The following is a 27352-nucleotide window of genomic DNA, read 5'->3' on the forward strand; positions in this document are numbered from 1 at the left end:
GCAGTGCTTAATACTTATTTTATGGTCTTTATTTCTATTCTTGTATGCAGGTGTCTGTGAAAAAGGAAAAAAATCTGCCAGAAGCACCGCACTCCATCAAAAAGTGGCTGCCAAAGTCTGTTGACCTGAATGGAGGCATGGAGAGGCACTTCACAGACGCATTCATAGTGTAGCAGCCCAATCACTGATTTCAGGACCCTGGCCAGCCCACCATCATTACCTCATCCCCTGCTGCTGCCTGTGAGGTTCCGGCCAGCCAGTAGTCATCAGCACCCTGTCCCTGCAGCCCTGGCCAGCCCATGGAGCCTTGCTGGACTCCCCTACTTTTGGCTGTTGCTTAATTAACTACAGTAACTTGAAAAACTGCACTGGAAAATAAATGGTCTGGCTTGTACTTTTATAAATAAAGTTTTCTAAAATGTCTTCTAGCATTCTCATTTATAAATTGCTTGTGTGCAGGATATCTGCATCCAGCAGTTATTTTAGTCAATGCTTTTTTAGCTATTTGATGGAACAACATAGGGGGCACTTGCCAGCAAGACAGAGAAGGAATACGTGGAGGAAAGCAGCCAGGTGAACTGGACTTCGTGCAGTTTGATGCCCTACGTGTGGGGAGGGGAAGGGTAATGCAAGCAAAAAAGGCATGAGTAGATGATTTAAAAGCATGGTGCAGTGCGTTTAGACACTGGGGCATGCAATAGTCTGTCGCCTTCAAGTAAATTGCACCGCAGAGCTTGTACGGGGCTGCTGAGCTACCAGGCCAAGTTCTCGATGCGTATTGTAGCCTACTAGCAAAAGAATGCCAGTAGCAAAAGGTCCATATTAATAATGGTTTCATATCGGCAAGCCACTGGTAGCCAATATTCGTCGTGCTGCGAACATGGGCTTAATGCTGGCATTTTATTGGCTGTAACATGGCCCTGGAACGGCCTGATGCTGGACACACATCGGCAACTACGTTGGCGATACGACGGCCCATTGCCGGCATATCGACAGCGGCCCGGTGTTGGCTGCATATCGGCAAAAACAACGGCAGGACGTCGGCCCAACGCCGGCATGAACACCGGCCCGACGTCGGAAGAAGTTGCACTTGACCGAAATGCCGACGTCAGCCCAATATCGGTGCCGATGTTTGACAACGTTGGACCGAGATTGGACCAACGCCGGCGTGCTGCCTGGGATAATGTCAGTAATGAATAACCTCAACAGTGAATAATAAAAATAAACATGCAGATAAAGTATGAAATAAGCTTTACTAAATGAAATACGATGTAAGTAATAGTATTTAGTCAGACTTGATTAGATATGTATAAATAAAGTCCTCTTCAGGGGAGAACAGCATAATATTTCAACGAACGAACTTTCCTTCTGTCTTCCAGCTTAACTCCTCCCCCCTTTTTTTTTCATTAGCTATATAACACAACGCCATATTCATGACATCGTGGGTTTTCGCCAGCGACATCGTAAACAGAAGGGGAGGAAAACGACGATTTTGATTAGCCATTATTACTATATATATTCATATTTGATCGAGCGCCAAATTTTCTATCAAACTTGTAAAGTTTCTATTCTGTAACCTCCTTTCTAAAGTATTCTAACATGTTATAAAACCACTCACTTCTTGGCCAATCCCCCGCAGTGGGTGTGAGCCATAGTTGAAGGCAAACAAGAACAAGAACAAGAACATGTCTCGCTCGCGGTTTAAGCTTACCAAGAAGAAGTCGTTTTATTTCGCTATATTCGCCGTATTCTGTTACATTTTTTTCCGCGTCGAAGTCGCCGTGCTGACGCCCATGTTCAGCGAGTCGCAACTGTTTTTCAAGAGATATCTGCTACGCACTCCGGGCTGCTCGCTTCCGCTCTACGACTCCTACCACTGGACCGTCGGCCTGTCGCTATCCGAAGACGTGCCGTACGAACGGTCGTGCTCGGTCCAAGAGCCTAACATCCTTGCCCAGCACTTCGGCCGGATCTTCATCAACGCCAGTGCTCTTCGACGCCTCTACAATGTGTCTCAGCTGGACACCACGTGTTACTACCGCGAGGTACTTCGAAACGAAAGCGCTCGGGAGCCCGACAACACGCCGATGCTCGGACCACGTGTGCCGCTGGAGCTCGGGGATAGGCTTAACGCGGAGTACGTGCAAGTGACGTGCGAGGCACACGGTAAATCTCTCTTCAAGGAGTACTTTCTTCTGCCCCAGTCAAAGCCCCTCGCCACAAATGATACTGAGGCGAACGGAGCAAAGCCACCGCGGAACGAAAGGGCGATGAGCGTCCTGATTCTTGGGGTTGACTCGACGTCCAGGATGAACTTCCATCGTCATATGGTCAAGACGGGCAGATATCTCGAGGCAGAACTAAATGCGTTCGAGTTTATCGCGCTCAACAAGGTGGAAGACAATACTTTTCCTAATCTGATTCCCCTTCTCACGGGAATGTCCGGCTCCGAAGCAGAAAGTGTGTACACACGATATGGAAAATTCGATCCACTCCCGCTTATCTGGAACAAGTACAAGCTGAATGGTTATACGACGCTCTACATGGAAGAATGGCCGTACACGGGAATTTTCGTTTACTCAACTTTTCCCGGTCTCATGAAAGTGCCTACCGATTACTACCCAACTTCTATCCTTCGAATGATGGATGACGAAAACTTGCAAAAAAAGAAGTGCATGGGTTCTCGGTTGAAGACGAAAGTGCTGATCGATTACTTAGCTGACGTCCTGAAGCTCAATCACGAGAGGCCAATGTTCTCCTTCGTCTGGCTCACGTACCTCACTCACGACAACGTGAATGGGCTGCAGCTTTTGGACGATTCGCTGGAACTCTTTCTCAGAGAGCTGGCAACTTACGGCGTTTTGAAAAACACCGCTCTGCTGTTCATGAGCGACCATGGCTTACGCATGGGTAGCATGAGCATGACCGAGATCGGTCGCTATGAGAACAAGAACCCTTTCTGTTTCCTGGCGCTACCGAAGCGCTTTCTGGCGGATAACCCGGTGGCTGCCGCCCATTTAGAAGTGAATCAGCGCCGCTTGACCACCAATTACGACCTGCACGCCACCCTGATCGCCCTGTCCGAATGGCCCAAGTTTGTCCCCAACTCCACGGACAAGGGTTTGAGTCTATTTGGCCCTATTCCGCCGGAGAGGACGTGCGCGGACGCTTCCATACCACGCCACTTCTGCGCATGTCTTGATGCTAGCCGGAGTGTTAACGATCCCAAGGTTTCGTTACATTTCGCACTCCACGCCGTGGATTACGTCAACGCTTTGGCGAAGCTGCACTTCCAGGAAAGCTGCGTCGTCTGGCAGCTTGGTTCAGTAGACCGCGCCTCGATACTCGGACGCTCCGCGGACGATGCGGTGCAGCTCCGAGTGCAGATTACCACCGTGCCAGAAGCGGTCTTCGAAGTGTACGGCACGCTTGGTACCCTGTCCTTGTCAGTGAAGAGTGTGGACTTGGTACTGAGGTTGGACAAGTACGCCAACCAGACCACTTGCCTGCCCAGGAGCAGGTGGCAGAAAATTTGTATGTGCAAGTCGTACTTGCTCAGCCGGTCCTCGACGACGCGCGAAACGTTATCACTTCGCCTCGGATTTTGGTAGCAAAACTTGTGGCTGAACGTACTTTTTTGCGAATGTGAATGTAATTTTTTATTGACAGGTTTAGTTATAGCGATTGCTCTTTCTGCCTGTGAAACGCGTAGATAATGCTTAATAAATGTCTTGGACTGATAATTCATTAGTGTTATAATTGTCTTGATGAAAACGCTTCTAGCCGTAGACGTCTAGAAATAGGGCGGTTAGCCCTGCTGACGTTACGCTTCAAGTTGGCTGTCGGATACCCGAGAAGTTTATTTGACATTCCTAGGAATTTTTGCAGAGGTGTACAGTAATGTAAGTGATGTCCACAGATACGCTTTATTTTAAAGGGGCCCCGCAACACTTTTCCAAGTAACCATCGAATGGCTTCATTAAAGGAGTTTATTGCCTCAAAAATCGACTGCTGCAAATTTTTTTTTAGAATCCGTCAAGTACGAGCGGAGTTACTGGGATTTGTCGCACGGCGCTTTCTGTCTCCTTTCGCACCAGCGAGCGCGCTGAAAGCTATGCAAGGGGTTGCCGTTCGTCAGCGCGCGTCATAACCTTGAACTCTTTCTTTTGTTTTTTTTTTTCATCGAACGCGAGGCTTACTTTCAGTGTGATCGCAAGCGAGTGCGCAGGCACGTCGCGGCATCTCGCAACGGCCGCAATAACTATGCAGCTCACGATACTCAAATCAGCCAACGGCCGGGGACATCGGGTTTATAGCGCTGTAATTCGGGTTTATCCATGGCATCATTTGTCCAGAGAAGAGCGAACGATTTCTAGCTGACTTGGAGAGCTAATAGTAAATTCCAGGAAAACATTCTATTATTTAGGAATTACAATTAATTGTAAATTCCTGAGAAATAATTTCGATTAGTTCTTAGGAATACGTCGTTGAAGAGCCTGATTGGCTGATGCGTTTCGCTCAGTACATCGATTGAATGCCACATGAAACATTTATTTTGAAATAAAGAGCGGTATGTTTTGTATGCGACGTCATGCTAATGTTCTCTATAGTTGACTGAAACAAGCATGTTAGCTCCGCATGAATAGCATCATCGTTGGCAAAACTCTGCCTTGCCATTTCCCTTGTGAAGAGAAGCAGTTTCCATCATGGAAACGTTCTGTCAGCGATGCTTACGGTTCAGACAGAAGTTACATCCTGGTTTCAGTAAGAGGCAGCAGAGTAGCACAGCACCAGCATGCAAAGCACGATGTCGTACTACAATGTATCTCTAAAAATGATTCACGATGATTCCCATCTGGAAAAGCAGTATGTATGTCACTCAGTCCATCAATATAGGCATTTTTTCTGGTGCAAGTGCTTCATTTAAAAGTACATCATAACTTACTTTCAAGATGCCCCTTTCAAAATGTCATTATATGGGGGCGTAGCCATATCGCAATAAAAAAGTGGCCGGTTCTTCGGCACGCCACACATTAGGAAATTTCGCAGCACATGGCATGGTACCGAAACTGAAACATAAATCAGAGTGAGCTATAGCTGTTATGCGTTTTACGCGCTACACATTAGACACATTAACATTTACTGCAGTGCACTGCACAAAGCATGTATATTGTACATGCAGACTAAAATGTGGCAGAATGTCTACTTTACATCGCACTGTACACACAAACTTTACTGGCTAATACATTGGAGTAGATGCACAGCTTGTAATTAACACAAATAGAAAAGGTAGCACAGATGGCATGTGTTTGCTGTTGCAGCCATAGCATATGCGAGGCTGCGCACAAAATTTTGCCATCATATAGGGAACATGTTGACACGGGAAAGGAAAACCTGGACACAAGAGAGAAAAGCAAAAATCTTAATTCGCATAAAAAAAGAAAAGGATTTATTTAAGCACTGCTTCCTATTAAAGGGCTTGGCTCTTAACTTATTTATGTAATGATGTTCAAAATTAGTAGATAGTTCATGACATATAGCGAAAAATGCGCAGCAGAATAGGACAGAGAAGTGAATTTACACAAGTACATGGTGTTTTGTAGCTAAAAAGGGCAATAAATCAACTTGTCGGCAAGTCTCCAAAATATTCATTTTGAGATAGGTGGCCATGTGCAGGTAAATGACATGCTTTTTTTCAAAAAGAAAGAAAACGAGACGAAGACTTTGACAGCACTGACTCCTAAATCAATTTTTAATTACAGAGAAACACTGCACTTGCAAGCACATATGCACAGCTATCATCTAATCACAAAAATTGGCCGCGTATCTGCGTGCTTCGCTGCAAATGTCGTCGAAAGACGATAGAGGAGCGCTGCGTTAGTTACTGTATATGCTACCTTTGACCTAAAGGAGCGTATGCAGTAACTCTACGATGTGTTAGAGTCACTGGAAAATCAGGTACCGCAAAGGTAGGCTGCACGCGGGCAACATTGGGCGGCGGCGGCCATTTCCCTTCCAGACCGTCCGGTGCGTTGTTAGCGTGTGTTAAGAAGTGACCGATCCTTGGTGCCGTGTTACGCTCGGCGGAACGGCATTATGTGTGTGTGTTTCTTCAAGAGGATATTAGCAGTGATTTCGAGTCATCGACAGGTATGGATCGACTGCGCGGTTAGCGGTGTAACTAATGAAACGTACGGCGAATGTTGCCATATGTGCTCGCGAACTCTCTTCATGGCTTCATCGGTCTCTTTTCGTGTCACGCCCGGCTGTGTTCGCTAGGTCCGGAGCTGTAAACATAGTTGCATTAGCGCAGTGACATCGTGTGAGATGCCATATACTTCGACATTTGGTGAATCTTGACTGTTTGCGCTAGCTTTGCAGTCGGTGTTCAGGTTCACTGCACTCGAGAACGTTATCGAACAACATCGAGAACATTCAACATTGCGTCCTTCGACTGATCGCTGACGCATAGCTTGCTTGCGCACCATGCTTGCTGTTCAATTGGTTGATATGCGTAATAGAAGTTGTGTGTGTACGGTAATTGGAAGTTGTGCGCGACGTCTTGATTCGGAACGCCAGCAGTCGAACGTACGGGTGGTATGTAAGGTGCATCTTGCGATACGTAGAAAATAGGTCATCAAAAATGATTGACATCACTACTTAATTGTTTCATTTCCTATTTCTTGTCTCCTTAATATTCCCAACGTTGCTATGAATTTGCAAATATTTTGCTGTGTTCCGACAAACAGTTTTTTTTTTTTTTGGCGTTGCCAGCGCGCGCAATCAGCTGGGATTCGGTTTCTGCACCGCTGCACTTTTTTCATAATGCACTCTTATTAAAACTTACTCGGCACGGCGCTTTATGTTCTTTTGATCAGAAATCGCACATCCTGGAATTTTTAAAGCGCATCCTACTGCAACACAGTATGTATATAGACCTAGGGCTTGCATAAAATCGACTCCCTCAATGCGTGGGATCTGCCTTTTTTTGTTTTTTTTTTTGCTGTGACCATTTCTCACCCACTATACAGTATTTTAAGGGTATACGCTCGGCGCAATGCAGCATTAGCAGCATTTCTTGCAACAAATTTAAAAATACGCTTGATAACATTGCCCTATACCAAGTTTATCAACAGAGTTCCACGCTTCTGTTTTGTGCAATGGCACATGATCATGCCACAGTTGCCTTCAAGGTATACCAGTAAACAGTTATTATTTTGAGATGCTTCCGCACTAATGGATGAGGCCAGCGATTCTCGCCGACTCTTGCATGCTTAAAACCAGATACATGCGTTTCATCAGCGGGTCACTGACAACACTGTATTCAACTGTAGGAACATTAGGGTTACATTCTGCATTTTTACCCCATTTCAATGGCTGATTGCTCATGGAACAAAGCGATCAGTTAGCTTTTTTTTATTACACGCCGTGACGTCTGGTATATGCAGTATGGTACAGTTGAACTCGATGCCAGGTTGGAACAATTTATCTTGGCTTGGATTGGCAAGGTAACTTCGTTGTTCATAAGGTGACGAACTAGGACGGGCGGAGTATCTAGGAATGCTCTTGTGGTCCGGTAAAGACGTATGCAACGGCCAACACAAAGAATAAAAGGAATATATAGATAAATGCCGACGGGCCCTTCCTCTTCTTGCCGAAGGATGTGCATCGGTCATTAAGGGGGTACATCACTCTGTGGCGAGAATCGAGGATAGCCTGCCGCGCACCGGGCCACGAGTGCGGACCTTCGAGCCTGAACTGGTAAGGCACGCAGGGTCCGAGCAGCGCGCGGAAGAGTTCGTTGTCCGTGAAGAAGTACTTGGGAATGTTGGGTCGCGCGCCGATCTCGCTGGACAATTGGTCCATGTAGCTGAGCCAGTCCACCTGGATCGTGTGGCGCGGCGACGTGACGTAGCGCCGCCGCATGGAGTCTCGCATCTTTCGGATGTCCTCGAACATGACCTCCTCCGAGGGGAGCGAGCGTTTCTTGGACAGCAGCTCGGCCATCCAGCGGCTCTGCGCATGTATTTGGAAGGCAAAGTACATTAGTTACACGAACTGGAAACGCGAAAGAATATATAGGTTAGATGAGAAACACTGAAGGCTTCACACGTATAACTGCAGCTGGCGCTCACTCGCGTTTTGTCGGCGCGCTCGTGCATCGTTCAGAAACCGGTGGCACCATGCGAAAACATTTCACCAAGCGCAGCTTTATTTCAGGCTCCCGGATGATGTAGCACTACAGTGATAGCTTATGACAGCGCGCAACAAAAAACAAGGAAGACACAGTAACATAACAATAGGCAAACATGTAAGCGCTGAACGTTTTTTGATGCGCACTGCTATAAATGATCATGGCTATAACCAGCTAGACCACCAGTACGTCTCAGTCACTACAGTGACGTGCGAAATCCACCGCGCTTATTAATAACACTTGTCCTAGTGCTCGGCGGAAAATAAGGACATCTGCGCGCATAGGCGTGCGCAGGGTCCCTTCAGTGGGGGGGGGGGGGGTGCGAAGGTTCGTCGCAGCGCCCCCCCTCGCTATTATGTCAATGTGTGGGGCTGACTTTGCGCCCCCCCCCCTCTTAGGTGAATGGGGGGGGGGCGCCGCCCTCCCTGCCCCCCCCCCCCCCCCCTGTGCGCACGCAGGCCTATGTCTGCGCGTGCGATAAGAGAACTGGGAGATAACCGAATGCAGCAATAATACGTTCTTCTTAGACATTATCACACTCATACACAAAAGAAAGCACGCCCTCTAAGGAAAGCGTCGAAGGCTGCGCAGTGGGAGAAACTTTTTTGCCCTCCATATAATGTGAAAACGATGCTTGCCATTTAACTGATCGAACCGGAATTTTCTTTATGTGACACTAAGAATCACGTGGTTTCGATGACGTTTCATACTAGTGTTCGCGTCATTTTAGCGGGTTTACACTATCATGCACATTGTACAAGAAAGACGCAGGTGAGGCCGGCTTGCCTGCATCTCGGCAACGGGGAATATGGGGCCGACCGGCTGGATCAGCCCGATGATGGCCAGACTCGGATGTCTCAACTGAGGCGGGAAGACATGCTTGTAAAGCTGCACTTCGTTTTCTTCTACGGACACAACTTCCTTCGGCAAGAAAGGAAACTTGATCTTGTATCCCGTGGCCAAGATAACGTCATCCAATGGGGTTTCCTGAAACATCGTACGTAGACTTGAAATTGTCTCGTATCTCAAGTATATGATAGACACGCAGGTTTCAATGAATTGATTCATATTTTAATAGGGGCATGTTCAGTTCGCGATCTTTTCTACCGTCCGGTAAGCAGTGTAAGGGTTACAAGATACAGTTACATTACAGTTACAAATATAGTTACAGTCGCACTTACCCTTTTCTCCTTTTGTGTTTGGGTTGGAGGGAGACAGGGGCGTAGCCAGAAGTTTTTTTTTTTTTTTTTTTGGGGGGGGGGGGTGTTCAACTACTGTTTTATGTATGCTCATCACCTAATCCCCTCCCCCCTCTCCTGGTTACGTCAATGAGCTGATACGAAGTATACGTGTACACGCACTAAGGTAGGCAGTCGCAACCTTGAAGAAGACAAGATCGCTTGTCGAAACGTTGTCGACACCCCGTGTTCAAGCATTTTTCGTAGTTACAAGATACATATAGGTTTCACAAAGTAACGAGCATAGAAATTTATCATGGTTCCGGCAGTGCATGGCTCTTGGAACGATATAAAGGGGCGCCCCGACTCACTTTGTCGTCACCTTCGAAGATCACTCCGTCTTCGGTGAACTCGGCGATGTTCTTCTTTACGCGAACCTTCCCGCTGAGTATGAGGTTTGGTAAAGCGTCGTTGATAGTCGGGTGCTGCGCATTGTAGCGGTGCTCAGGTTTTAGTCCGTACGCCTCGTGGTCGAAGGAATCGTTCAAGATGCTTTCCACGTAGTCGTTGGCCAGTGAGTCTGGTAACAAGCTCATCAGGTAGGTCTTGAGTCGCGTCTTAAGGAACATGTCGATGGGCGCGCCGTTGGGGCCGACTCGCCGGGACACCCAAGCTCCTCTTCTCGTGGACAGATAGGTCTGCGGGCAATATTATAGATAAACAGGAGGGACATTAGAGTACGGTACCGCGTGCATGCGGCTGGGGGGATCCGAGTCCAACCTCTTTTCAATAAGTTTCGCCATGTTCTAACACCGTAAAAGGCCACGCTTTCAGCGAGGTGCCACTTCTAATGTAAGGGAGGGGGGGGGGGGGGGCTAGGATGGTGTTACCACCACTTAGCACCTCCGCCACTTATAAGACGACGTCTGGTACGACGATACGATTGTTGTATTTGCAACACAGGCGCTCGAGCCAAAGACCGAACACCCGGCGTGACGAATGATGATTACGGTGATTCGTATGTACAGGGGAATATGATGAACTACGCACTCAGCGTTCACAATACAGTTGTATACGAGGGTTCATGCATAATGCCACCTGGTCACCACGTGTGGCGAGCGCGAGCCGCCATTCTACAAGGATGGAAGAAGATGTTTTGGGACAGCGCGCACTCTCAGTCGGAGCTTTTGTTGTTGCCTGGGCACGTCATCTTGCTGTTGTTGTGTGCTTCTCTCTGCCGGTGCAGTATTTGCGACTCTAAGACCTTTTGTAGCACGTGACAATATGACCATAGCAATTTGTTCCGGCAGCTCTTCGGACGTTCCTTACTGCAGCAACTAAGTTTCGTTAACAGTATAAGTTGCTCACTTTAGTAATTAAGAAGGTTTGATTAACGCGCTTAGCATATATAGCACCATAAGAGCGCTACGAAATCCATCGAATATTTCATTAGACTGAATTCGTGGAGCTGACGCGGACCTGTATTCAGATGGGGGCGCAACTCTCCGTCATGGTTACATTTAGGGCGCTGTGGAATTTCGCCATGTCGTTGAACTCACCATCTTGTCCTGCCATCCTGCAGGAACTTTGACAGCACGTCGGTAGTCAACATTGTCTAGACTATAACTTTCCGGTTTAACTACAGGATTATTGAGATGGCTTCGTGCAGCGTGATGACGTAATATACGTCACGTTACCTCAAGTGCCACGTGACTGACGTCGGCGACGGCGTCGACCCCAGAATTGCCGATGCCGACAACGGCCACCCGTCGGTCCCGGAAGCTGTCGGCGTTCTTCAGGCTGTGCGAGTGCACTATTTGGCCACGGAACTTCTCCTGCCCCTTGAAGTGCGGCACGTTCGGATACACGTGATGGCCTACGCACACGGCCACGGCGTCGAACGTCTCCGTGCGGTCGGTGCTCGTCTCCAGGTCTCTGACGATCACGTCCCAGCGGCCCGTCTTCTCGTAGTCGGCAGCTGGCGTCACCTGCACCACGTCGTGCCCTGTCTTCACGTGCTTGGTGATGCCGAAGTGGTCGGCGTAGCTCCGGAAGTAGCCCAGCATCTTCGTGTTGTGCATATAGTTGGGGAGGTCCTTGGGTGGAGGGAAGTCACTGCATGCCGGGAAGGTGCGTGAAGGACATCGTTGGATTTGGTAGGTCCTCGACGTGGATATTCATGAAAATAGTACCCATATTCCCAGCTTGGCCGTGCATAAAGATAATATGAGAGACAAATGTCTTTAGGAAGGGGCACTCGATGTGCTTGTTACTTGGCGTGACGGAAAAAAAATCACGTGATGCAATTTTTATTCACGATTATTTTCTGCCTTATTTAATATCCCTCTCATTACTTTGTGATATATATGAACATCCTATGCATGTGTTTTTAGAGGAGCGGGTCCTTACGTATTCAACTAGCTCATTCTTTTGCACGTAAAGGGAAGGGGTGGAATTTTGATACAATTATTTTCAATTCGGCGCACGATCTGGATGATGAGCTTCTGACACAATATTCTTGACAAATTTTCATGAAACCTAACTGGCAGACTGTCCATGCACTGTGAACCGTTGGTATCTCTAGAGCATCCTTCTATTTGTGCAACAAAATGGGCGTCAAGAAAAATCACGCACTTTAACGAAAACAGCGAGAAATGAGAGTTAGAGTCATAAAAGGTTGCCAGCAAAGGATAAGAGCAGGCTCGCGCAAGACGCTGAAAGTTCACCCAGCTATACGCCGTGAAAATCGTTAGACACAAAGCTGTAAGCGCGCGAGCGTCATCATCATCATAATTTCGTTTTATTTATTTATTTATTCGGTCGACTCTCTGGTCACGTGGCCTGAGGGACACCTACTACTACTACTACTACTACTACTACTACTACTACTACTACTACTACTACTACTACTACTACTAACTACTACTACTACCAGGGCTTAAAGTCAGGGGGGGGGGGCTCTCCATTTTTGAGGGAGGGGCTCGGCAGCCCCTCAGCCGGTCAACTGCAGCACAACCGCACCCATTCGACAAGCGCTGGAGTTGATTTTTTTTTCTTTTTTTTCAAGTAGCGCCTTGTGCGGGGAAATTGTAACTCTCCATGCATTTTGCCTACTTTTTTAGGTAAGTAGGTGTGAAAATAAAACATAGCGTTGTCGTGCCTGAGGTTCCCGACGCAGCGAGTAAATTAATGGCCTGCGTCGCAGCTTGCATATTTGCTTCGAGCTCGCATATCTCTCACCCTTACCATCTCGAGTAATTTTTGAAAAAAGGCCTTTTCAATATGCCAATTTTGAAGTGCTTGATTGGATCGCCACAATATGTAAATATCCGAAGTACACTCGGAATAATATTGTTATTTGTATAGCATTCATAAGCATCTGTTTATTTAATTCGAAAGACAGTTCGAAAGACACATATATATATATATATATATATATATATATATATATATATATATATATAGTGAAACCTCGGTGACACGATCACAGCTCATACGAATTTCGGGGTGATACGGATTTTTTGTTGGTCCCGGCCAAGGTCCATTGGCCTGCAGTGTAATGGAGTACGGTTGTTGCGAACCGATTTTCACCCAGCGACGTTTGATACGAACGTACGCTACCGCCCCAGGTATGAAGAGGTGCTGTCCGCGCTGTCGCGGAAGACGCGCCAAGCACGTGCGAGCGCGGGAACGCAAGCGTGGGCATGCGCGCCGCACCGCCATCTCGTCAGATTCACGGTGTAAGAAAAACACTTTTTTTACGGTCAGAATAAACCTTCAGAGACGCGTCACGGCTTCCGAGACTGTGTGCGCGAATCTTTGAGGATTTAATGTGCCTCCGTGTGCCTTCGCGTTTAGATTACAAAGGACATTAGCGCCATGCTTTTTTTTTCTAACGCGTCGACGCGGGCTGCTGTCGTTGTACTGTGTTTACACGTGCCTGCCTCGTGCGTCAGACATCCTATGAAAGGTGAAGAAGCAACGAAAGAAGGCGAGGACGGTCTTGGCGAAGGAGTCGGGCCTCACAAGGTCAACATGCGCGACCTTTGAGGTCGCACTTGGGCAGGCATGGCCGTAAATCTTCCAAAAAACACCCCCAACACCTCCGCAATAACAAAATCATAACACAGGACCATTGTTCTGTAATTCTGTGGCCATGATACATCGCGTCAAAGCGCTGCTTTCATTACTTTCGCTGCAGTACTCTGGTGTAATGCAGAAAAGCATACTAAAATTTGGAAGGGGCTACTGCCGTCGCGGGTCACAACGCACCTGGTTCATTAATTAAATACACACGTACAGGCCGCATATTTAAGAGTGCTGGTATGATTTCCGACATCTAAAAACTTAACTGACAATCATTCAGGGTTCTTCCTGACGTTGCTGCGGCCCTGAAAAACAATAAATGAAAATGTACTCCAGCTTTCTTTTATCGCATGCTAATTTGCCATGCTTTCTGCTGATACGAATTTTTGATGATACGAATATTTTTGGTGGTCCAGTGAGATTCGTATCACCGAGGTTTCACTGTATATATATAATGTCACCGCTCTATGACCCCCCCCCCCCTCTAATGAAGGGAGAGTTTAAGCCCTGATTACTACTACTACTACTACTACTACTACTACTACTACTACTACTACTACTACTACTACTACTACTACTACTACTACTACTATGATGGCGACCACGGCCCAGGGTAGACTGAGACCCGTGGCTGTAATAACGAAAGGTCACTCGGAAGGGAGCCTTCGTCCATCTGGCATCATGAATGAATCGCGGAGTTGTTCTGAAGCTGCGAGAAAGAGGTACTGGAGATGATGGTTGTGATAATGGTACCTGAAAGCGCTCATCTCCTTGCTGGTGTTGATGATGGTAGTGCGCATAACCGAGGCCCGTCCCTCGACGTCATCGTCGTGGTACGCCCAGAGGCCTCCCAACTCTGCGGACCGCTCGTACAGCACCACGTCGAAACCGTAGTCGAGCATCTGGCGAGCGCAAGCCAGACCGCTGGGTCCGGCGCCCACTACGCAGATATTTTTCTTCGGCATCGTCTGATACCAAAACCGGCGTTTCTGAATGAAGGGGGTGGGGGGGATCCATCCAAATTGATAAAAACGAAAGATAATGAAGCGTACAATAAAAACAGCGAGAGAGGAATGTAAACCAATGGGAATTGGCTTACCATTAATGCATTGGCAAGTTAAAGTATGTTGCGCACAAGGACAGCAGCACAGGCGATTGCACATATCAACACAACACACGCTGGCAGACGATGTGCACAATGTTATATGACGTAACGATAAGATGCCAACAGATAATGAAGTCATTGAAAGGACAGGGGATGCTATTTGTATCGTTTAAACAAAGTACTTATGACATAAAGTAAAAATGAAATAACTTGGACGAAAAAAAAACATGGCTGATCCCTCCGTCATAGGAATCAGTATCACACGAAAGTGAAACGTATCTTCACAGAAGTAGTGCTTATTGTGTAGTGATATATGAGACCTTGTACAATCTCTATTCGTGTTTGGCAGCTATAGCACCGTTTGACGTGGATGCACCCATGTTGACAGCATGTCTCTATCGCGACGACTAACGCCCATGATTATGATTAAACCGTTGTGGTAGCTGATGGTGTGAACATATATTTGGACACAGCAAATCGTGAATCCCGTGTAAGGATGATATCAACAAGCTCATAATCAACACTGGTACCCGGTATGCACTTCTTCAAAGCGTCGTCAATTAAGGAGAGAAACGGCACGGTGTGCGCTTTCTAGTAATGGGTAGCCGACGCCTGCGCTCATGCATACACTAACACACACTGCGCTTCAGCAACACGGGAGGTAGAGGTTCGTAGCCTGAGCCGCAAACGCGTGCGTCCTGCTGGTTCCTGTCTCGCAGGCTCTGCTCTCGCTCCACCAAGGCACGACATTCGCCCGTCGAAATTGCGTCCTTTCTGCAACGCGTATTGCAGCAGTTTTGTTAGTCGGTGCTCTCGCAATTGAAGCAGTCGGCGGCGGAGAAATCCCGTTGGTGCACGTGGAAGCTGCACTACTCCGATGAGCCGACGCACGCTAACACGAAGCGAAAGGCAAAGAAAGACCTTAACTAACGTAGCTGCGTTAAAGGTGCCCCGGCGACGCCAGCGCGGCCAGTCTACCTCTCTGGTATCGAGACGCTGTAACAACCATGACCTCCGATATCGCGTGCAATCTCGGAGTAAGCGCTAGTAAGTGTCGATCGTGAAGCATTACTTCTTTTCACATCTCACAGACGGCGGCACCGCCCCGCTCCGCCCACCGCGAAAGAGAATGTGTGAAAGATATAAGGCGTTCGCACCGTGTCTCGCATCTCTCGAGTTAGCTTCGTCGGTAGGGCGCCGGGTGCTTGCCGTCGCGGCCGCAACGTCGTGGGTTCGATTCCCAGCGGAGTATTTTTTTCTTGCTCCCCCGTTGGCGTCCATTTTATCAACGTCATATCCGTGACGGATGTACTTGGTGGACCCCGGCATAAAACACTTTCGTGTTAAAACAAGTAGCCGTCGGCGGACACCGAACCCACAACCTAGGCGACATACATGCTGTGCTCTACGAACGTTTCCCACATCTACTTGTGGACACGGGAGCGGTGCGTTTACTGCAACGCTGAACTAACCAGGTGGAATGGAAATGATATAATGCACGTGCTACATTGGTCAATTCAGCTCACTGATTGCTGGCCCCGTGCATTGCGCTCGCGACATATATGAGTACCGTGTGAAGTGGGCCATGGAGGGCATACTTCCGGTTTTCGTTTTCATCTTTGTAGCATTAATCATAGACGTTAAGGAGATCAAAGCAATTAATTTCCGTATTAGTAAATTTCTTTTTCATGATACCAAAAACACCACTCTTGATGCGTGAAGGCGCTGGGTAAGCGAGAAAACGTGCAAAAAAGAAAATGCTGGTGGTGACGCCACCTTGACGTGCCCGCACCAGTCGCCGTGACGTCATATATTTTGACGGCGTCTACTATAGGGCCTACGTAATTGCTAGCGCTAGGAATGAAGTAGGTTGTCGTCTGATGTAGCCAGAGAGACAATATGCAATGCTTCAGGAAAGTTAGTTGAGCCAATGTGGCCAAAGTACAAGAAAACACTTTGAAATCCGTGACGTCACCATAGTGGATTTCGGCGGAAAACTTAAAAGTGATGCTTTTGGCATTGATTTTCTCATCTACTAATAAATCTACGGTGGTGAAATTAACAATACTAGAATTTTCAGAGCAGTATTTATCAGTCTAAACTAAGTTATTGTTTCCCTTTAATGTCCCTTTAAAGAAATTGTGATATTATAGAAACCGACAACTGGGCAGAACTTGTGATTAGATCCTGGTAGAAATGAAAAGACTGCGAAATAGATTGACAGATTCCAGCATCCCTTTCGCGTTGTGAGTAGGATTTATATTTTTAAATCGTGCTTAAAATAACGAAAACCGGTATGTCGCGCAGCCTAGCGGAAGAGCCTTGGAGCTGGATTATGAAGTCGGTCACTTCCCTGTACGCAGTTACGTAGTCTGATGCTGCCATGCGCGCCATATTTGGTCCTAAAAGTTAGAGTATGTATATTATTATCTCTCCCGGCTCTGTTCTGTGTTGCCTACAAGGTAAAAGGAGTTGCGCGGTGAGAAGCGGCGCTGTCTTCGCGGCCGCCAGTGGCCCATGTCGGGCCGAGGCGCATGCGCGCGGAGTGCACGCATGCGCAGTAAACCGCCGCGCTCGAACAGGAACCGCTCTCGCGCTCACTGTTTGCAGCATGTGTTGTCAAGTCTGTATAAGACTTCATATTCGCCGCAGATAGAAAGGTTGTGATTAAAAATGTTTCACGGCGTTTTCCACGTTACCATTCCGTTGCTGGGAACTAACAGACAATAACACCAAGGAAAGTATAGGGGGTGTTATCTGTAGTATTTGGAATATAAATGTGAAGAAAGCAAAGCAAACCTGAGACCTTCGAATAACGCGTCCGATGCTCTACCACTGAGCTTCGGCGGCGGCCATCCTCCCGTTTTCTTTATTTATTTATTCAAGTACCCTAAAGGCCCGAAGGCATTACATAGGGGGGACATAACTATGACTAATACAACATACCTAACACAGTTTCAAAACAAACAGAACTCAGGAAGAAATATCTAAGATAATACAGCAATACTTTCGTGGCAGCGATATCAATGTGCAATTAAATAATTACAATTAAGTACAATTAAATAATGTGCAAATAGTAAATAGAGATGTAATTCAAACACCACACACATTTACAAATGCTCGAACAATACATGCGACACTACAACCAAAAGTACGACTTAACAGTTTTTAACAAGCAGAACTAAATGAATGTGCAGATATTAAAAATAGCAGTAATCCAAACACTTCAGACATATACCAATGCTTCTTGTGCAATAAATATATGTGACACTAAAATGCAGCTAAGAAAAAAGAATTACGACTTGCATTTTAATGTGCAATGTGTCAAAAAGAGAGCAAAAAATCCGGCAGATCCCACGCACTGTGGGAATAGATGTAATGCGAAGCAGCCAGCAAAGAGCTGCATACATCGCTTTGTTTATTTTTGAGCCAAATGAAATTATTCATGCCATGACACCTAGTTCACCATATATCGCATATTTGCCATGCACGCGTGCATGCACAATGTGGTATATACCATGCCAATGAAACGTATATTCTGCACTGCATGACCGGTCATTAATGTTCATCACGCACTCCTGTCATGCCATACCAATTTTGGTATATATCCAGTTATCTAAACGGCCGGAAGCGCACCATAACAGTGTCGTGTAAATCATACCATACATGACATGCATAACATAATTCGCATGTTAGGACCTGTGATTTATGTTCGTCATACAGTCACATCGCACAATACCAATATTGGTGTATATCAAACGAGCGAAATGGCCGCGAGTCCACCATGAGAATGGCATGTAAATCATGCCATACATGACATGCATGTCATGGTTTTCATGTTGCCACTTGTCACTTATGTTCGTCATACAAGCGCGTCGCGCAATACCAATTTTGGTGTATATCAAGCTAGTTAAACGGCCGCGCATGCACCATGAGCGTGGCATGAATCATGACATGCATGTCATGGTTTTCATGTTACTACCTGTTATTCATGTTCTTGATACAGTCACATCGCGCAATACCAATTTTGGTGCATATCAACCTACCGAAACGGCCGCGAGTGCGTCATGGGCATGGCATGTAAATCATGTCGTGCATGACACCCGTGTCATGATTTTCATGTTACCACGTGTCAATTATGTTCTTCATATCGAAATGTCTCGTCATACCAGTTTTCGTATATATCCATTCATTTAAACGGCCGCGAGCGCCCAGAGACCGCGTCAAGTAAATCATGCCGCACATGACATGCGTGTCATGATTTGCACGTTAGGACCTGTCATTAAGTTCGCCATGAACTCTTGTCACGTCATACTAGTTTTGGTATATATGGAATTAACGGAATGGCCGCAAAAGCCCCAAGGTCGTGGAATGTAAATCGTGCTGTTCATGAGATGCATGTCATGATTTTCATGTTATGATCTGTTATTTATGTTCGTAATACGGTCATGTTATTCCAAACGAATTTAGGTATACATCTGATTAACGAAACGGCCAGGAGAGCACAAAGTCGTAGGCGGCTAGATAGATAGATACGCTCAAAGTCGCAGAAGTTGGCTAAGAAATGCTTCGCATTTTAAAAAAAGAGAAGGAAGTTTGACATGCAAATGTTTAAGCTTTAAAGTAACATTTCAGACTATTTACGAATGCGTTATGATTAGTAATACCTGCAATGTCAGCAGGAAGCTGATTCCAGTAACGGATGGCAAGTAGTAGCGGGGAGTTAAATAAAAGATTGGTACGGGCGAAGATGGGCTCGACTTTAAGCTGATGATCACGTCGCGAGGATACACGATGAACTTGTTTGATATGAAAAGCAGCGTGTGATGACGGATTGTGATAAATGTTATGAAAAAATGAAAGAAGCGTGACCAACCTACGTTTTTCCAGAGGAACAAGATCAATTGAAGATTTAATTTCTGTTATACTTGATGTTCGCAGGTAGTTTTTGGTGATAAATCAAGCAGCTCTATTTTGTAGAGATTCCAATTTATGAATGAGGTATGCCTGATGCGGGTTCCAGATTAGTGATGCATATTCGATTTTCGAACGTACCAAAGTGTTGTAAGCGAGAAGTTTAGTGGTGGTATTCGCTAAACTTAAGTTTCGCCGAACGAAGCCAAGTGTTCAAGATGCTTTGCTAACCATGGCGTCTATATGGGTGTTCCATGTAAAATCAGATGACAATTGAACGCCCAAGTACTTGATAGAGCATGCGGAGGCTATGGACGCATTGTTTAATGTGTAGTTGGATAATGCAGGGTTAGGTTTTGTCGAGAATCGAATGGCTTTGATCTTGTTGACGTTAATTTCCAATTGCCAATCTTTACTCCATTTATCGAGTTTTCCTAAATCCGATTGTAAGTAGCAAGCATCCATAGGGCTAGTATTTTCTCTATAAATTACGCAATGATCAGCAAATAATCTCACTGTAGAACACAAACTATTAGCAATATCATTAATATAAATTAAAAACAGGATGGGTCCGAGCACGGAACCCCGAGGGACACCAGATTTAACATGGAGCAACGGGGAAGAGTGATCATTTACAAAAACTGATTGGTAGCGGCTAGTCAAAAAATTGGTGATCCACTTAATAATTCTCATATTGATGTTGAGGCATGTTAGCTTGTGTATTAGGCGCAAGTGAGGAACCTTGTCGAAGGCATTTGCAAAATCGACAAATATAGCATCAACATCATGTAATGAATGAATAGAGTGGTGGAGGTCAGTGATCAATTCAGAGGGTTGCGTCTCACACGATCGACCGCGCAAAAATCCATGCTGATTTATAAAAAAGAAATCATGTTCTGTTAAGAACTTCATGACAGCGGATGAAATGATATGTTCCAGAATTTTGCAGCACGTGCTTGTTAATGAAATCGGTCTGTAGTTAGAGGCGTTGGATGGGTCACCAGATTTAAAGATGGGAATGACACGAGCCTGTTTCCAATCGCTTGGGACACATCCCGTGTCAATGGATTGTTGAAATAGGGCGGCAAAAATTTTACATATCGCAGGTTTGGTTAGTTTGAGTAGTTTAGAGCATATGCCATCAGGACCAGGAGCAGAGTTAGTTGGTAGGCGGTCGATGGCGTATTCTATCCCCTCAGAAGTGATAACATCATGCATGGTCGAATTTAAATGAGGAAATTGAGTATTATTTGGCAATGGACTCTCATCTGTAAAAACAGATGAAAAGAACTCGTTAAATTCTGCAGCAACTTGAGCAGGAGAAACAGTATTCCCTTCTTTCGCTAATGATACAGTGGAATTTGAGAAGTATTTTGGATTAATCACTTTCCAAGATTTCTTTGTAATATTTTGGAGCATGTTTCAAATATCCTTGTTGAAAAATTTATCCTTAGCTACTGATATTACAGTTTTGCACAAATGCGCATGTTCATGATAGCGTCTCCAATCATCTTCAGCGTTTGATAACTTTGCCTTTGAGTATAAACGTTTCTTTTTGTTAATGCAACGTTTCACATGTGTCGTGAACCATGCGCTTTGTGTCGATATCGTTATACTGATTTTAGGTACGTACTTTTCTTTAAGTAATAGTAACTTGTCACGAATAAGGGCTCAGTTCATGTTTGCATGGCGCAGATGGAAGGATTGCATAAGATTAGCCGAAAAAAGCTTGAAAGGTCACCAATCAGCATATCGACATTCGCTCGTGCGTAACCAAAAATGATTTTCTTTGCATTATCGCGTGTTTTACATTCGCATATGAATTCGCAGTGCAAAATGTTGTGATCGCTTACGCCGTCCAAGACGGTTACTGAGACTCTGTTTGGCTCTGTTGTTAATACAAGATCTAAAAGGGATTTTCCACGCGTGCAATCAGAGACCACCTGGAACAAATCAAATGACGACAGTACATCAAGAAAACTCTGACATTCACGGTTCTTCGAGCTACCTATGGGTCTGTATGAGTGCCATTCAATAGCCGGATAATTGAAGTCGCCAGCTAAGAATATTGACGAAGTTGGCCACTTATATTGTATAAAAGTTAGTGACTCATTCAGGAACTCTGGAAATTCGCCAGAAGCATCAGGTGGGCAAACGCCAATTACACATGTGACACGTGGCGGCTACCCACAAAATTTCAAGACATGAATCAGTGTCAACAATGTAAGCCTCCTAATTATTTTTCACCGCAATCAGCACTCCGCCACCTCGCGATCTGACCCTGTCTTTCCTAAATATTGTAAATTGACGGGACAACGACAACTCGCAGTCATCAATATCAGGCGACAACCAAGTTTCTGTGCCTAAGACTATATCTGCTGAGCATGAGTCGACATAGGAACACAGCTGATCCTGCTTATGATAAAGACTACTGAAGTTCGTAACAAGGATTGATAGTGAGGAATGGAATCTCGGTTTTTACGTTTTGGTCAATGGGTTTTAGTTGGCGCATGGCGCTTTGGAACTGCCTGTACTTTGCCTGTTGCATCATCAACGGCGTAAACTGCGTTGTTTAGGACAAGCTTGTCAAATAAGAGCTTGAATTTGTCGCCAGGCTTTCGTTCCGTTCGTGCGAAGTCTCGTAGTTTCTTTCTAATAAGCTGCACCCTTGGTGAAAAGTCCTCCTCTATCCATACACGTGGTGATTTTAGTTCCTTCAGTTTACAGGTGTTTTTCAGCACCATACTTTTATCTTTGAAGTTGAGGAACTTCACAATGATCGGCCGAGGGTAATCCGGCTTTTTCTCGCCGATTCTATGGGCACGCTCAATTTGTCCAGTTTCAATTTCTAAGTTTTTTTATACAAATTCCTTTGCAAGACCTTCTGTGTCCTTCCATGATTCTGAAGATTGTTCCGGGATACCTTTTAAGATGAGGTTATTTCTACGCATTCTGGGTGATTCCACGTAAGATCGAACAATCGATGGCTGGTCGACCTCTCAAATTTATTTCAAAATTTTATATATTATTGCCTGATGAGTGGAAAGAAGAGATCCGCAATTTGTTTTGCCGCCAAAAATTTTGTCAAAGCACAGGAAATCAATAATGACGAAGAGGTGGAGTGGAGCGCTCATCCGCTCTGCTGTTTTGGCCAACTTTCGTTATAAATTGCACAAAATATATTAAAGTTAGGTAGCTGAAATTTCTGTAACTAAATATATGCATGTTTTTGCTTCTGCTCAGGTATTTTTAGTTTTGATGTGTAGTGTAGATGTTTTTATAAAAAACCTCAAGATTGGCCCAGGAAACGTTATTTTCTTTAGTTTGAAGGTCTTTATCTCGAAATATCCTTGTAGCAGAGCGACAAAAATTGCGCTTTACGTTCTTCGCATGCTTATCTACCACACTGCCGAATCTTATATTTGTATATCTTTTCAGTAAAGAGATATGATCGGGCTAAGTTAAAGAAAACACCTAACAATGGAAACTTCTGACGACAATTAAAAAAAACCCATTTTTTATATTTCTTAAACTTTGTCCATTTATTCTCCTCCACATTAGCTTTCATAACCATTGAAAACATGTTGCATAATGTCGTTGCACTAATAGTTACGACCCCCTACAATGAGACCATTAGGCAAGGATTGGCAATTCCGACTTCTTGCCCAGCAAGTGTATAAAATGCAGGCAGGATTGAATTTATTTTTATTAAAAGGCCAGCAGTACCGAAAAAGGTGTTGCCGGCACTGAAGACGTTAATCTTGAAATTATTTCGTCACTACAGCAGCCACGAGCGCGGGGCTACCGAGCAGGCGTGCGCGCACTCGAGATGCTCGTTGTAAGAGACGGCGCAGTGAGAGCTCGTTTTCGCGTCCTCAGACCGATTGAGTTCGAAACAGCAACACCTCTCGGCTGACTTGAACGCACGTGCACCGGTAGTCGCAGTGATCTGGTTAATGACGTCGATTTCTTTTTCAGGGGGCATAAGAATGTCATCGTTAAACTGTGCGTTCCGTGAAGATCTTTCATTGCAGTGGTAGCAAAAGCACGCGTAGCACAAGTAGTCCGTCTCACTGCCAGTCACTGATCTTTCGGGCGTTAAACGTTGCTTTAATATGCCTAGGTTGGTAACTCTGCGAAATTTGGCTTCTTTGCAATAATTAAAGGAGTACTGACACAATTTTGAAACATCGCAAAAGGGACATTTTTTGCTTCGTTGGAATGCAGTGTCAACGCTGTCCACACACTGGAGTCGGAGAACATGTATAAAATATTTTAATTTGACTTTGAAGTTTTCGTCGCTGAGCATCTGCAAGCCAGCTTCACTGCAAGGACATTATCCCGACGAGTCAAGACAGTTCCCCCGAGTATGCGAATTCTGCGTCCTGCATGCAGCCTAAATCGCAGAAATCACTGTCAGGGTCAGAGGACGACAATTCACTCATCGTTGTTTATGTGCACCACGAGCAGATGACGAATTTGCTGCTAGTAGGTCGCGAGTTTCTGTATCTCCGTGACGTCACACTGCTATGAAACGACAAAGAAGCCACCCCTTCGATATCTAAACCGAAAGTGTCTTTTTAAGGTGGCGCTAATTAAAATATATACGATGCATGCCCAGGCACCACAATAGTCGTTTTAGGTTTCTCGACACCAGTATTTTTATTTAGAGCAACAATCCGAAATTTTTAAAAATTCGCGTCAGTACTCCTTTAAGCTTCTTGTGCTTCGAAAGGTAGTCTCCACAATACACTCATTCCGAGCTATACTTTCTCGCCATGAGACGCACAGGACGAGTAGAGTAAGAGCAAAGCACAAGAATTATCCGCGCCGAATGAAGTGTGAACAGCGCACCGAACGCGCAGCCAGTTCAGGCCGTCTGCTGCCGACACCTAAGATAGGCAAGCGCGTCCGGTTACCGATAGTTTTGCTTTTCTTTCCTTTGACATGTCATATTTATGCTTTCCACTGATCGCAACTGGCGCAGCGCAGTTTCTCTGGCAGCAGCGTGTGTGAATCGAGCGCTCATAGCTCCCTTATAGAGTTTTTATCTTGCTTCCGTCTCCACCGTGTTATCAGCGCCTAGCTGCGATGCGAACGCAGGGCGGATAAAATAGCGAAGCTCCAGTGCACGTGCGTTCAAGTCACCCGAGAGGTGTTGCTGTTTCGAACTCAATCGGTCTGAGGACGCGAGAACGAGCTCTCACTGCGCTGTCTCTTACAACGAGCATCTAGGGTGCGCGCGCGCCTGCTCGGTAGCCCCGCGCTAGTGGCTGCTGCAGTGACGAAATAATTTCAAGATTAACGTCTTCAGTGCCGGCAACACCATTTCGGTACTGCTGGCCTTTTAATAAAAAGAAATTCAATCCTGCCTGCATTTTGTACACTTGCTGGGCAAGAAGTCGGAATTGCCAATCCTTGCCTAATGGTCTCATTGGAGGGGTCGTAACTATTACTGCAACGACATTATGCAACATGTTTTCAATGGTTATGAAAGCTGATGTGGAGGAGAATAAATGGACAAAGTTTAAGAAATATAAAAAATGGGGTTTTTTTAATTGTCGTCAGAAGTTTCCATTGTTCGGTGTTTTCTTTAACTTAGCCCGATCATATCTCTTTACTGAAAAGATATATAAACATATGATTCGGCAGTGTGGTAGATAAGCATGCGAAGAACGTAAAGCGCAATTTTTGTCGCTCTGCTACAAGGATATTTCGAGACAAAGACCTTCAAACTAAAGAAAATAACGTTTCCTGGGCCAATTTTGAGGTTTTTTATAAAAGCATCTACACTACACATCAAAACTAAAAATACCTGAGCAGAAGCAAAAACATGCATACATTTAGTTACAGAAATTTCAGCTACCTAACTTTAATATATTTTGTGCAATTCATAACGAAAGTTGGCCAAAACAGCAGAGCGGATGAGCGCTCCACTCCACCTCTTCGTCATTATTGATTTCCTGTGCTTCGAAAAAATTTTCGGCGGCAAAACAAATTGCGGATCTCTTCTTTCCACTCATCAGGCAATATTATATAAAATTTTGAAATAAATTTGAGAGGTCGACCAGCCATCGATTGTTCGATTACGTGGAATCACCCTTCTGTTATTGAGGTTGTCAACTACTAAGCTAGACTGTTCGAGTTGCTTTGATTCTATGCCGTTCACTGTGTCCTGGGTATTTTTAAGCATTTGAACTACCTCGCTGCTTTCGGTGGTTCCTTCTATTTTAGAAAGACGCCTCTTAATGTCAGTGATATTCATTTGTACTTCTTTGACCTTCCCAAGAACATCTTTCTGAAACTTATCATTGGACGCAGCCATCTCCTTGACAATGGTTAAGAGCTGGTCTATCTTATCACCCAGGATTCATTTCAATGTCACCTGCACAAAGCAGCACGTGCGCTAGAGCAAAAAGCACAAGAGAAAGCCGCCCAGCCATACGTAGGTTGGCCGGAAATTTAGTCGGGTTTAACCACACCAAGCTACATGCACACTTTCCATGTCCACTTCCAACAAAGTGACCTATGCGAGCTCGATACGTACAAAGGTCTGTACCCATGACAAACGTGCACAGTTGGGATTTGCAGCCAAATAAATGAAGTAAACTATCGGCGCTAGTAGGTCACACTCACCTAGAATGCGACAACAGTCTTGTTAAGGCGACAAGCATTAGGCCGCAAATCCCACTTGTTGGTTTCCGACGCGTCTTGTTATAGTAGCTGATGGGAGGGCGCTGCGCACGACGATTGCACTTGCGCTTTAGGTAATGGCGCGCAAGATGACGATCCGGATGCGCACGTGGTAGATAAACACCGCGTACGTTGATTCACCGTCTGGAACCTGATGGTGCCCTTGATTAGCGTGCAGCTCGGTCTCTCCGTCAGCTAAAATGCGACAACAGTCTTGTTAGGGCGACAAGCATTAGGCCGCAAATATGGGGTATATATGTGACTTAAACCTAGGACTGTTAGTCAGCGCCAATCGCAGCCATGGCGGCAAGTGTGGAACACTCTTTTTTTCTTGCTGTTGGCGTCACGTAGCACGCGATCATTTTGCGAGCTGGAAGCTGACCAATAATCCCTCGCATGCTACTTGAAGGCACCAAGACTGCCAGAACAAGACCCTCGCTATGAATGAAGGAAAGGAGATGACTCTTAAGGGCTAGTTTTTCTTTGTTAGATACAACATTAATGGGAACTAACAGACAATAACGCCAAGGAAAGTATAGAGGGTGTTATCTGCAGTATTTAGAATATAAATGTGAAGAAAGTAAAGTGGACGAGAAGATAACTTGCCGCCGGCAGGGCGGCAAGTTATCCTAGCCCTAAAAATCGGTTGTCAGTCGCTCTTTTTTTTGGCAGTATCTTTTTCTACATTTTACTCTTATGGCTGAGCGAAGTGGAAAGAAAAGCTAAAAAATGTCGTGCTAGAAATGCGACCACAGTTGCGGACAGAAAAGTGCGTTCAAAGCGAAGCCTTACACCAGTTGTGAGAATAGGTTACGTACCTTCACAGCCGTATGTCTGAGCGACACAAGGCTGAACAAGCGGCCCACAACGCTCACCGTGTATAGGCGCAGCCACAAGCCCTATAGATAACTTCGACCTTGGATAACTGCACTTGTGTACCTCTCCTGTGCCGTTGCTATCTACGCCGCAGCTTTTGCTTCTAGCTGAGTGAGCAACCGGCAAAAGCGCGCCGGTTGTTTCTAACAAGGTCAGCGTATCGTTTATTGTGGAGCAAGCGCTGCCACGACTGTTTACAGTTAAAAAAAGTCACAGTTTCGCCGCAAGGGCGAAGCAATGAATGCGATAGCAAGAAACTAATGCTATACGAATTAAGGCTCGCCAATGGATACTCTCAATTTGAAC

At 45.6% G+C, this 27352-nt stretch overlaps 2 protein-coding genes across 2 annotated transcripts; one reads left to right on the plus strand and one right to left on the minus strand.

The window, feature by feature from the left end:
- The first annotated feature begins 1685 nt into the window (after positions 1–1685).
- LOC119381533 (uncharacterized) lies at positions 1686–3611 on the plus strand. Its single transcript, XM_037649308.2, has one exon. The coding sequence runs from the start codon at positions 1686–1688 to the stop codon at positions 3609–3611; it is 1926 nt and encodes a 641-aa protein (XP_037505236.2).
- Positions 3612–5426: 1815 nt separating this feature from the next.
- Positions 5427–27022, minus strand: LOC119382707 (flavin-containing monooxygenase 5). Its single transcript, XM_037650540.2, has 7 exons — positions 26989–27022; positions 26114–26365; positions 14212–14447; positions 11070–11487; positions 9744–10070; positions 8981–9181; positions 5427–8016 (listed from the first exon to the last, which is right to left on the minus strand). The coding sequence occupies exons 3-7, from the start codon at positions 14421–14423 to the stop codon at positions 7555–7557; spliced, it is 1620 nt and encodes a 539-aa protein (XP_037506468.1). The 5' UTR covers positions 14424–14447; positions 26114–26365; positions 26989–27022; the 3' UTR covers positions 5427–7554.
- Positions 27023–27352: the final 330 nt, after the last annotated feature.

The sequence above is a fragment of the Rhipicephalus sanguineus genome, chromosome 2 (assembly GCF_013339695.2).
Source record: "Rhipicephalus sanguineus isolate Rsan-2018 chromosome 2, BIME_Rsan_1.4, whole genome shotgun sequence".
In the NCBI taxonomy this organism is placed as follows: Eukaryota; Metazoa; Arthropoda; class Arachnida; order Ixodida; family Ixodidae; genus Rhipicephalus; species Rhipicephalus sanguineus.

Bases quoted from the DNA above. Each gene is read 5' to 3' on its own strand.
- LOC119381533 (XM_037649308.2), top strand. From the start codon at position 1,686: ATGTCTCGCTCGCGGTTTAAGCTTACCAAGAAGAAGTCGTTTTATTTC.
- LOC119382707 (XM_037650540.2), bottom strand. From the start codon at position 14,423: ATGCCGAAGAAAAATATCTGCGTAGTGGGCGCCGGACCCAGCGGTCTG. The intron at 11,488-14,211 runs GTACCATTATCA...CCCGGCATGCAG, and splicing joins AAGGAGATGAGCGCTTTCAG to TGACTTCCCTCCACCCAAGG. The intron at 9,182-9,743 runs GTGAGTCGGGGC...ACGATGTTTCAG, and splicing joins TCTTCGAAGGTGACGACAAA to GAAACCCCATTGGATGACGT.